Source organism: Carettochelys insculpta, chromosome 5 (assembly GCF_033958435.1).
Source record: "Carettochelys insculpta isolate YL-2023 chromosome 5, ASM3395843v1, whole genome shotgun sequence".
Lineage (NCBI taxonomy): Eukaryota > Metazoa > Chordata > Testudines > Carettochelyidae > Carettochelys > Carettochelys insculpta.
Window position 1 is genome coordinate 60597292 of NC_134141.1, and position 12386 is coordinate 60609677.

Sequence of the window (12386 nt, forward strand, 5' to 3'; positions counted from 1 at the left end):
TATGTCCTTAAGGATGGTAGAGTGACGTGGGGTATCACTGTGGCTGTGTTGAGGCCCACAGTGTATACAGAGAAGGGAGAATGGAAGAGAGAAAGGGAAAGGGAAATCAGAAACTGTGTGTGTGTGTGTGTGGGGAGATACAGAGGAAGTAGTGAAAGTTTAATGAGAAAGCTGGAGGAAGTGCAGAAAGCTTGAAATGCTGGACTAAGAAAGCCAAAGATAAGGTTGGATATTGTGGTGGGGAAGAGAACTGGTCATCAGGAAAAAGGAATAGCCGGAGGTAATAAGAGGCACAAGATGGGCTTATGTGAACAATAAAAGTGAGAGGAGAACATGGTGGAAAGTCAGGGGGGAGCTAGGCCGTAGAGGATGGGGGAACTCAAGGAAGGAAGTGATGGCTTTGGGAGAGCGAACTTGTTGTCTTTATATGCAGGAGAAACAAAGAATTCAATAATTTGGCACTGACAAGGGATCTGAGCCAGTGCATATTCATTAAATATGAAAATTAGTACATTGCTTTATTTGCGTAAAGTTTGGCTTTTTCTACCTAAAACTATGAAAGGTATGCCCTCGAGTCATTCTTCTGTTAACAAATCACCCTACCATCTCCTTCTGTTCCCCAACAAGTAACTTCTTAGTTAAAAAATTAATTTTCACAGAGGGAAAATCAAGTACGAACGAGTTGCAATGAAGTGTGGATTGATGTCCTTTGGAAATTTGGTCCTAAATGTCTGCCAGTTTCCTGAGAGATTATTTCATAGCCTTAAAGAATCCAACTTTTATGTTTTTTCTTATTTTTTTTCTTATTCTTAGAAAAAGGCTATGTTGTCTTTTCATACCTCTACACCAGCAGCCTGCAAGCATCTTTGGAAGTGTGGGGTGGAGAACCAGGCTTTTTATAAGTAAGTAAATATACATCAGTTCATCATAGATACTGTGCAATGGAATCATCAAACAGACTCATTAATTTTTGTGATTTCTCCAGTTGACTTAATTAGATCTTTTGCTGGGTATGCTTAAATTTCCCTTTGGACAAGTTTCTTTTATTCCTGCTACTCTGAGTTTGACAGCATCTGGCATACTTCATTATGTAAAAATACTTCAAAAATAACTCTTTTTAGTAATATAAAACACACTCTCCCACCTATACTCCAAGGAGAGGAGTCAAATTCTTTTGCCATTCAGACAGTAGCAGCTGTCAAAGTATGAATGTCCAGTGTGGATTTGTATAAAACACTGTCTTCAATAGTGATAATTCAGATCTCAGGCATCATTGCCCCGTCTACTCTCTTCCTTGCCCCACTTCATGTGGCTTCCATATAATCCCGTGAGGTTGTTGCTTTTAGATTTTTAAAGTATACTCACCTCTTTCATTTCAGCCTCTAGAGCAGGGGTCAGTAACCTTTATGGGGGGAGTTCCAAAATATGGCCATTTGACTTCTACGTATGGTCCGCGTGCTGGTGGTACTTTTTAAAATCACAAGTAATCTAATTTACAACAGCTTCATTAATAAATAAATTAAGACTCAGATCTTTACTGTTTAGGTGGTAGTTGGTTGCGGTAGCTGGTCTGCTGTTAGTCCACAGACAGCACGGCTTTGAGCAGGCTCCCAGCTGCATGGGGGAGGAGCGGCAGGACTGAGCTCACGCGTTGTGTGCTGGTGAAAATCGGCTCACGTGCCACTTTTGGCACCCATGCTGTGGGTTGCTGACCCCTGCTCTAGACAGAATGAATATACCTAATTAATTTAGAGTGAGGACTGAATGTAGCTCTCCGTGGATGGGAGTACATTGGTAGATTAGGCAATATAGAGAGTGCTGTAAATCAAGAATGTGCAGAGTTAAAGTTAAATTATGATAGGACACATATAATAAAACCATAGAATCCTAGGGCTGGAAGAGACCTCAGGAGGTCATCAAGTCCAGCCCCCTGCCTAAAACAGGATCAACCCCAATAAATCATCCTAGCCAGGATTTTCTCAAGCTGGGACTTGGGGTGGAGATTTCGCCACATCTCTAGGCAACACATTCCAGTGCTTCTCCACCCTCCTGGTAAAATAGTTTTTCCTAATATCCAACCAACACCTCCCTCTCTGTAACTTTAAACCGTTGCTCCACGTTCTGCCATCTGTCACTACTGAGAACAGCCTCTCTCCATCCTCTTTAGAGCCCACTTTCAGGAAGTTGATGGCTGCTATCAAATCGCCCCTCACTCTTCTCTTCTGCAAATTAAATAAGCCCAAATCCCTCAGCCTCTCCTCATTAGTCATGTGTTCCAGTCTCCTAATCATTTCTGTTGCCCTCTGCTGGACCTGCTCTAATGTATCCACATCCTTTCTATACTGGGGGGCCCAGAACTGGACGCAGTACTCCAGATGTGGCCTCACCAGTGCCAAAGGAGAATAACCACTTCCCTAGATCTGCTGGAAATGCTGCTCCTAATGCACCCTAAAATGCTATTAGCCTTTTTGGCTACAAGGTTACACTGTTGACTCATAATCCAGGCTCTCATCCACTGTAATCCCAGGGTCCTTTTTTGCTATACTACTTACTTAACCAGTCAGTTCCCAGGCTGCAACAATGCTTGGGATTCTTCCGTCCCAAGTGCAGGACTCTTGTCTGTGTTGAACCTCATCTGATTACTTTTCGCCCAATCCTCCAATTTATCTAGGTCACATATATCTTAATCCTACCTTGTATTAAATTATTTGTGGGATTCTTTGCACACAGCTATAAATAAGAGTTTCTTCAATCATGGGGAAGAATAGCAGGGAGGTGACCTATCTGGGGCCACATGGTTTCTCAGTATTCATAAATCAGATCCCTTCCCTCCACCAGGCTCTGATTAATGTAGCCAGAGGCTGTTGCATGCTGGTTTAAAGTGACTGGATTGGATCACACATTACATGTCTGTGTGAAGACACAGAAAATATGTCTGTTTTCTAAGTGAGGAATTCCTATTCTTTTGCTTTGTTTGTTTTGGTGATTCTGGTATGTTCACTGCAGCGTATGTGTAATGAATCCTTGTGTGACTTGCTGGAGGAAGAAGGGTTCTTGACACTTTAAGGGTCCCTCCCCCCTTATGATGGATAGTAGGAGGCGATGGCAGGGGAAGTTTATCAGCAAGGAGCAGGAAGCAGCTGCAACAGGACAGGAGAAGGCACTGCCCTTCCTTCTGACTGAAAAAGCTGAGGGTTGGGTATTTATATTCCAGGCTGTCCTGAAAAAAAATCTTCTCTTATCTGGACTAGCATTCACACTCGTGACTTTGTAAAGCGCGGGGAGGGGGTTCATGGCTGACTAGGCTAGCTGCCCTTCTGTTTGGGAGCTTGGAAAGAGTTTTTCCTTTGTCACCATATGGCCAAAGTTGGGCAGGGAATTTTGTCTTCCCCACAGCAGGTCTGGGACCTAGTGGGAGGAGTGTGTGTGGTGGAGTTGGAGTATAATGTCACAGTTTAGTATATAAAACTCATGGCAGACGTACAGTGCAGGGACTTATTATGGAAGGGAAACAGTTGTCAGAAAAAATTGTCTGGTAAAAAGATTTGAAGAAAAGTTGAGGGAGGGAAGTTTCAGGGATACTGTGCCTGACAGCAGAGAGCTGATCCCTTTCCCCCATTTTATTAGCCCTCGTTCATTTCAGATGAGGGAGAATGGCAGAATCCCAGTAGTGCAGGGGGTGCGACCAGTTGCGGATAACCTGCACTGTATCATTTGTTGCCGGGCACTTCCACATTTTAGGTAAATAAAGAGGTGACGTAAACAAACCACATCCATTTTGCCTTTTCTCCTTCTGACATGGCTAGACAGTATGGAGATACCTACATCTGTCATAATCCTCTCACATGTAGGCTATTGCTAGTAAGAATGCTTGTAGGGGCTGTTGGGTTCTGTGCTTTTTGTTTCACAAATTACGTACATTTTTCTACAGGCCCTGTTGGACTATATGTTGTATTTCCTTGCTCTGTTATCCAGATAATCACTCATTGGTATGCAGCCTTTTCATACAGGCTACATTTTGAGATACCTGTTAAATTTCACATGCAATTTTATTTTGAAATTACTGCACATACTGACACAAAAGTTTTAAACTTCTAGTTATATGCTATTATGCTATAGTAGAAGACTAACACAGTTTTTTGTCTTGCTCTTTCTGTGTATTAAATTACTTTTGCTCATTTGAAAATGTGATAGCCATGTACTTATTTTTTTCCCCCCTGGAAGGTATGCAAAATCAAGTCAGATCAAGACAATGTCCAGCAGTAAAATATTTTTTAAGGGCAGTAGATTTCGATATAGGTAAGTGCTTTCTGATCCTTGTGGAATTTAAGATTAACTATTCTGGGAGTGGAGGAGAGAGCTCAGAGAATTATTAATGGGGAAATTATATCGAGGAACCTAATCCAGCTCAGCAGAAATTCAAAGCCATTGTAATATGATTGCTCTTTGGTATTTTTTATTAAATGATTTGGTGGTTACATTTAGATCCCAACAGACAGTGTTTCACATGAGGGAAAAAAAAAGCCACAGTATTTGGCAGTTAGTTGCCATCCTTTGTGGCAATCTGAACACAAGACAAAACTTGGATAGTATAGAGAGGGAACTACTCCCGTCAGAATCAGGGCTGACATATATTGGTGAGATAGCAGGGTGAAAATGATGCTGACACAGCTCTTCTGTGCTTGTTCTGTAAATAAATGATGTCCAGTATTTTCAGTGGGAGCACTACATTTATTTCTGATAAAGTAGGGTACCACAATACATTTTAGTTTTTATCTTCCCACAGTGTGTCACTTTTCTATGTTGCTTTTTAATTGTTGGTGGTACACCTACATATCAATATTGACATAAATTTAAAAAAAACACCCAAACTTTGTTTGAATATTCTCTTTCATGTTTTGTTACAGTGGAAAGGTTGCCAAAGAGGTTGTTGAAGCAAGTTCTAAAATCCAGAGAGAGCCTCCCGAAGTGCACAGGTATGTTTTGATATTTTAAATATAAGGAACGAAGGAAATGAGTCTGCTTTACACAGAAGAAGTCATTCTGCTTATTATGGAACTAATGGACCATCATTTTGAGCAGCCATTTGAGACAATCCTAGTGAAAGATGCTAAGTTGGTATAACACAATTCTCTCCATCACTTTTTATCTCCTAGATAAAGGAGTTGAATCGGTATTGACCTGAAATTCCTTTTAATCAATCAGTAAAATAGTTTGTTGACGCTGTATCAGAAGGTAGGAAGTATGAATCACCTGCTTTTCAGCCTCTGTCATAATGCTATTTTTTAACTTTTCAGAAGAAGGGATTCATGTAGCAACTTATCCAATGACTTAATTTAAATAGAGAGGAGAATAGTTCTTACCTCATTTGGGGTTTTCTAGTTTGCTTTTTCTAAAGCTATATTGTCAAATGTTTTAAAATAGGCAGGTATCATCCTGAGACAAGCAACTCATACAGCCAGCAGGAGTTGATCACATCCTAATCAAAACAAATAGAAATGGAAAACTTGCACTAATTCCATGCAGAAGAGAGGAAAGAAATCCCAAGAGGAAAAGGAACGACACTTTAGAAAGCTTGAAAAACATACTATTGTGTTAATGACAGTAGTGATTATTTAGGTTCTTTAATATTTGCAGCTGAAGTCCTTCTACTGTAAAGTTAATTTTTGCATTGTTGTTGTGTGCGGAGTTTGTCTTGGCTTTTTTCCACTGTGTCCTGAAACACCAGCTATCCCTTTGTAAAGTGTGACGTTTAAATGATGCATCAAACTGAGTATCTAAACATTGTGTCTAAAATAGAAGCACAGAAATAAGCGGGTATGTCTTTCATTTTAAATGTGTAAGTGAACATTAGCATAGGAGAGCCCCTTGTGTCCAAGCTGTCTTGTATTCTTCAAGTGCTTACTCATATCTGTTTGAGTTAGGTGTGTGCGCACAGCTGACAGATTTTCCAAGCAACTAGCCAGCTGAGTCAGGTGGGAAGCCCCCTGGAGTGGTGCCTGTGTGAAGCCTATTTGTGACCCAGCCGACCTGCCCTCCCCCACCAGTTTCCTTCCTACCACCCATGGTGGCTGATCGATTGTCTTAATCAAGTACCGGTTGCTATGACACAGATCCCCAGCCTTTTCTAAATGCTTGTAAATAGTTGTTTAGCATAATCCATTTTTTTGGCTCAGTTGGTCTTTTCAGTTAGGACTGTCTTCCTCATTCCCCTATGGTTTCCCCACCAGAGGTTGGGGAGTGTTCTGTTTACTTACAGCCTCTGCAGGTGGGCTGTCCTCACTACCCCTGTGTTTGCTGCCTGGGTAAAGCTTAGTCAGCAGATGTGTGCCAGGCCTGCAGTGCTCTCAATCTCCAGAACCGTTGAGAACCTGATTTTTGGCTCCATCAACTCATCTTGGAGGTGTCCCTTAAATCACTGCAGCGAGACTCCTCACCCCTGTTGTTGGTATGTGACATGCCACCCCAACACCGGGCTTCGTGCCTGGAAAGAGCTCTGGCCTGCCCCTACCAACGTGGCAATGCTCGTGCTCCATGGTGTGCACTCGCTGGAGGCTCCAATTGTTGGCACTGTCTCGGTCAACAACAGTATCTTCAGCACTGAAATTATTGGATGCTCTTGAGGCCAGTGACTCTGCTGCCCCTTCATTCCATGCACTGAGGCCCATCCTCCTGGCTCTACCCAGAGGTGCTTTGGTGCTGGTTGATCCTTCATCATTGCTAGGCAGCCTGGGCCTCATGTGATGGATGAGCTCCCCGGCATCCATTACAGTCCCTTCCCCATGACAAATACTCGTGAGCATGCCGTCGCTCCTGTCTGCACCTATACAGGTATCTCTGCCCATTTCTCCAGGCTCAACCTGAGCACCAGCTTGGCCATCCGAATATTGGCTGTTTTAGCTCATGGTGCAGGACGCCTTCGCGGCCTCCATCTCCACCCCACTCAAGATTAGCCTGCTTCTCGTCCTGGGCCTGTGCGGTGGACTTCCTCACTTCCCTTTTCCTAAAATAAGTTAAAAACAGGATAATGACGGGCTGAAAAGCAGGTGGTGGTTTTTTCTGTGAGGATCATACTTCCTACCTTCTGATATCGAGGTAAAAAAAGCATTTTACTGATTGATTAAAAGAAATTTTGGGTCAATACTGATTCAAGTCCCTTTTTTAGGAGATAGTGATGGAGAGAATTGGGTTATACTAACATAGCATCTTTCACTGGGATTGTCTCAAATGGCTGCTCAAAATGACGGTCCATTAGTCCCATCACAAGCAAAATGACTCTTTCGGTGTAAAGCAGACTCCTTTCCTTTGCTCAGCACAACCTGGCTGCCACCTCAACACTTGGCTCTGTGCCTCATTTACTCTGATGTCATCTTCCTGCTGCTACTTGACCGGCTCTGAACTCCACTTGACATGGACTACATCTCAGCTGAGTTTGCAGCGCTGTCCCAGTCCTCTGCACTGGTCTGGCCCTTTGAGCTAGGATCTTGGGGGCGGGGGGGTTGACACCTCAACGTCTGCCTTCTGTTGTGTCACTTCCCATTCTCCACAGTGTCCGACTCCATTCCAGCCTACATACGGCCACCAGTCCCATGCTTGGTGCTGGTCCCTGACCTGGCATCACTTCCCATGTCGCCAGCTGCCCTGATGCCGACCATGTTCTTGATGTCACTCCACCTCTCAACACTGGTCTCGTTCCCACTGCCGGTTCCGTTCACCATGCCATCATGTTGTCCAGCACCGACATCAGCACCTGTCTCGTTCCTGCACCAGCCTCTACCCCGGCATCAGTTGACCTTTTCATCATCTGTCCCATTGTGGCAACGCTCTGTTCCGCACCCCTTGCCTCAGCCCCAGTCCGGATCTCCATACCCTTTACCCCGCCACCACTCTCCATCTCTCAACCATTCTTTTTTGCCTCATCCACCTCGCAGGAACCCTGGCCAGGGCGGTCCACGTTGCTGTGGTGCCTTCTCAGGGAATGGCTCTCCCGCGGCACTCCTTTGTTCCTGCCCCATCTCAGTGGTGTCCAACCCTTAGGGCCAGCATCAAAACAGGGTGGCTGCCCAATGATTCTGGTTCGGCGCCATGCTCATTCCTCTGGGCAGGCTGCACCATTACTCTATGGGCATGGTACCCTCTGCCCGGTCTCTTACAAGGTCTACCTGTTGTCCCCCAGAGGCTACTGCTACATGCTCACCTTGTGGCTTCCACCACCCTGCTCCTTTTCAGGCATCCTCTTCTTTTCCTCTTCTGTGCAGGGCCAAGCATCAAGGATGCCCCCTTGAGTGTTCTTCAGCCTCCCCCTCATCTCAAATGATGTGGTAGAGGGTTCACTGGTTTCTAAACTTGGCTGACTAACTCCTGGGTGCTCCAGCGTATTCTTCGTTTCATGGCTGCTGGCTTGACCCCTCTGAGTGGAGGCAGTCACTCAGGTGGAGGGCTCAGCCGGTGGTGTCCTGCTTCTGACAGGCCCATTCTGTGTGACCCTTTTTTCAAAAATGAAAATGGAACCGTTGTTCTTGCTACCCTCTTTGCTCGGCAGCCTGTGGCCTCCATTCACCCAGCCACTCGTGGGGCGCAGCACAAGTACTTTGCACCAGTGAAGACTGTGGGTACGTGTGTACCATTCACCACCTTGTTCCCTGGGGCAAAGGCTGTCTGCATAATGATGTGCCATGGCCAGTGGGCCCAGCCCCTAAAGCCAAAAATGCCAGGTGCCTGGACCTCTTGCGACAAAATGTCTTTTGCACTCTGGGCAGTTAACTAACTGGTTGTCCTCAGCAGCTACAACTACGGCTCTTGAGCTGCAGCTTATTAAATAAATAAATATACATATATATTATTAAACTTCAACAAAGTGGGGCTCTCCCTGGGGATCTCGGGCTCAAGTCCTCGACCCCTCTGTAGAGGGGGGCCTAGCAGCAAGTCACACCTGCCTTTAATATCAGATACTCTGAGGTTGCCGCATTTTCCTGGGTGTGGCCATGCGCCAGTATTCTGGCCAGAGCCATTTGAACTCCTCCCAGAGGACCCACTCCAAGACCAGATGGGTTCTCTCCATGTACTGACATCTGCAGCCTCAAGGTCTCTTGCAGTACCATAGAGGCCTTGGGCTTGCCAGTGCCTGCTGCATTAGTGGATGCTTTCCGTAGCAGCCCGGGCAGCATTTGCAGTGATCCTGGCCCTTCCAGCCTTGGGGGCACGCAGTTTTTATCAACAACGGGTCACTCTCCCATCACCAGCACAGGGCTGACTGCAGCTAGTTTTACTCTACCCCACAGCACTCCTGCAGCATGCTCCAGATCCAGGTGTCTGCACCATGGATGCCCTGCCTTTTCCATCAGCCTTTGTCTGTTTTTCTGGTCCCAGTTGCCTTCCCCAGTTGCATCTCTTCCCGTTCCGGAGCTACTGCCAGTGTTCTGCAATTCTCCTCCCAGGGCTTCAGCCCAGGCTCCAAAGTGACCACGTTTCTCATCCCATGGGCCCCAGGACTGATCTACATCTTTCTTCTATTTCCCCTCATGTGCAAGGTGCTCCGCTAGGCTCGCAAGAATAGGGCAGATGTGGTCCTCATAGCACCAGCCTGGGTTCACCAGCATTGATTCCCCTCACTGAGGTGGCTCTCTGGTCTTATACCTATTCAGCTTCCCCTCATGCAGAAATACAGTCGTGTCTGCCACCCAGATCTTTGGTCTTTTCACTTCACGGTGTGGTGGCTTCATGGTTGTCATCCACTGAGCAGGCCTGCTCAGGGCCAGTGCAACAGGTCCTCTTCAGCAGCCACAAAGAGTCTACCTGATGGTCCTGCATGGCCACATGGATGCACTTCTCCTGTTGGTGCACCAAGAGTGATCTTGTGCTTCTGTCTACTTCTGTCCTGCAGGGGTTCCCTTTACCTTGTTTCACTGAAGCAGCAAGGCCTTGCTGCTTCATTTATCAAGGTGCACCTGGCTGACATATCTGGAGTTGTGTCTTTGCACACTTCTTGGTGGGGTACTTTCTCTTGGGTATGGACTGACTTCACCTGCTGGCTTGCTGGCCAGTCCCAGGTTGGGGCCTTAACTTGGTCCTCTGTGTGCTTATGGGCCCTCCCTTCAGACTGCTGGACACTTGCTCATTCCGATATCTCTCTGGTAAAGTGACATTTCTGGTGGCTGTCACTTCTGCCAGAAGGGTATCTGAACTCCAGACCCTTGTGTCTGTTCCATATGAACAAGGTGTCCAACTTCGCCCTGACCCAGCATTCCTCCTTAAAGCGGTCTCCAGATTTCATATTAGTCAGGATATTGTCCTGCCTGTTTTCTGCCTCAAACTTCATAGCTCCCAGTGGGAGCAACAACTGCACTCCTTTGATGTGAGATGGGCACTTGCCTTCTATATTGACCAGACTACACCCTTCCAAATGACCACACAGCTCTTCATGGCCGTCACTGAGCACGTGAAGGGACTCTTGGTGTTGTCGCTGCACATCATGTCCTGTAGCGTGCATTACGACCTCGCAAACGTCTCCCTGCCACCTGTGACGGTGCACTTTATGTGAGCGCAGGCCACCTCATCCACCTTCGTGGAGCATGTGCTTCTCCAGGAGACCTGTCGTGCTGCTATGTGGTCCTATGTGCATTCCTTCACGTCTCACTGTGCAATTGTTCAGCAATCTAGATGAGACGCAGCCTTTGGGACCGGAGTCCTGAAGTCAGCCGTGCACTGATTCTCATGCTCCCCACCCTCCGGGTTTTGCTGCTGTTGTAGCTGTTGTTCTTTGAAATGTGTTGCTTGTATTTATTCAACCATGTTCCTGCCCCACCTTCTGAGTGGTCAGCAAGAAGGAATTGAGGGGGGTGCTGGGTCATTATATAGGTGCCGTTCCATGGGGCTTCCCAGTTGACCCAGCTATCTAGTTACTAAGGAAAACTTTCCCACAGCTGTGCACATGGGCGCATGCACACACCTAACTCAAATAGATATGAGCAGCACATCTCGAAGAACAGCAATTACAATGGTGAGGAACCACTTTTTCTTTGCTGTCCGTTTTCCACCAGTACGTTCAGAGGGATGAGTATTAGTTGATCTTTTTTAAAAAGATTTCTTTTGTACTTGGCTTTTCTGTGTTTTACTGCCTTACAGAATACTAGAAGTGAACTGTAACAGAATATATACTTGCTGCCTATGCTAAGGCACAAAATTGTTCCATGAACTTGAGTGCCGTATCTTTTGATTATTAAATAGTGTGTAATTTTAGGATACTCCAAAATGAAGAAGAATTTTGTGATGGTAGAATGTGTGCAGGTGTCCTTCTCAGCCTATCCTGAAACAAGATCCACATACTATATGGAATCAGAAATTTGCCCTCATTCAAGGGTTAGGCTCTTGTAACAAATACATTTATAGCAAGCTACTACTGGGGTTCCTGCCTTCCATCTGTTGTAGTCTATTGAATAGAGTATGTAGCCTAAAGATATTAGCATAATTGTCCAGTATTAAATAGTGTTAAGAGAGGTTCAGGGTTTGGTACACAGAGGCTTGAGCCTGCTTAGCAGCATGGCAAACACACCATTTATAAAAGTTCTTTTAATCTTTAACCTTTTATTAAAGATGAAGGAAAGAAGGGAAAACACTTGAAACATTTGCAGTGTAAAGTATTAATGGGGCATTTGTTTTAAAAAAGATCCCTTCCGCCTTTCCATCTCCCTATAGGTAGAGTGAGTTTTTAGAAGGAAAAGCCACCTTTTTTGACAGTCTTAGGTAGCGTGGTAGATAAGAGAGTAATAACTGTCTTGACTGAGGTGGACTAGAGCAGCTATTGTTAAGGTCTGATCTCGTTTCATCCCAGATCATGTTTAGGATTCATCTGAAAACATCTGAGATGATGTCATCAGGGTTCATCTCTCTCTGGTCCATCTGGTCAGGATAATTCTCAGGATTAGGACAGATAAAGTTCAGGGTCACATGAGGCAGTGGGTATAGTAGCCAAGGTGGTTGAAACCTCCTCCACCTGTCAGTTCTTTTCTTGGAAGTACTTTTGTTTAAGGACCCACAAAGAGAATGCACAGTGGAACAGCCTCCAGAAGACCTAGTTTTTGACGCACCAATTTTGAGTCACTTATTTCTGATTCCACACTTTTCTTGTGACCAAGGATGATCTGAACACAGTCCTTGATTTATATCACTAAGCCTTTTAGTTCAGACTAATTTGGTCTATCTGACTCCCTTTCATACCCTTTCACATCATTTGTTGTTAAAAGTTACCATGACATCTTATGAACTGTCACTCACTGCTTACAGTAAACTGCAGTAGATACGTGGACCCAATTATCACAACCCAAACAATCCACTTGAAAGAACCACTCAGTTCTTCTTAACAAGTGATTAAGATAGTTAAATGGCCA

At 45.2% G+C, this 12386-nt stretch overlaps 2 protein-coding genes across 8 annotated transcripts in view; both read left to right on the forward strand.

Moving 5' to 3' along the window:
- FRMD3 (FERM domain containing 3) overlaps positions 1–12386 on the forward strand; it is a 249462-nt gene that overhangs the window by 204425 nt on the left and 32651 nt on the right. For all 7 annotated transcript variants that reach the window (XM_074995192.1, XM_074995193.1, XM_074995194.1 and 4 more), the window contains 3 exons: positions 814–902; positions 4225–4299; positions 4908–4976. In XM_074995192.1, the coding sequence (XP_074851293.1) occupies positions 814–902; positions 4225–4299; positions 4908–4976 (233 nt within the window). The remainder of the gene's footprint in view (positions 1–813; positions 903–4224; positions 4300–4907; positions 4977–12386) is intronic.
- TMED7 (transmembrane p24 trafficking protein 7) overlaps positions 1–12386 on the forward strand; it is a 304389-nt gene that overhangs the window by 77842 nt on the left and 214161 nt on the right. The gene's annotated exons all lie outside the window — the stretch shown is intronic.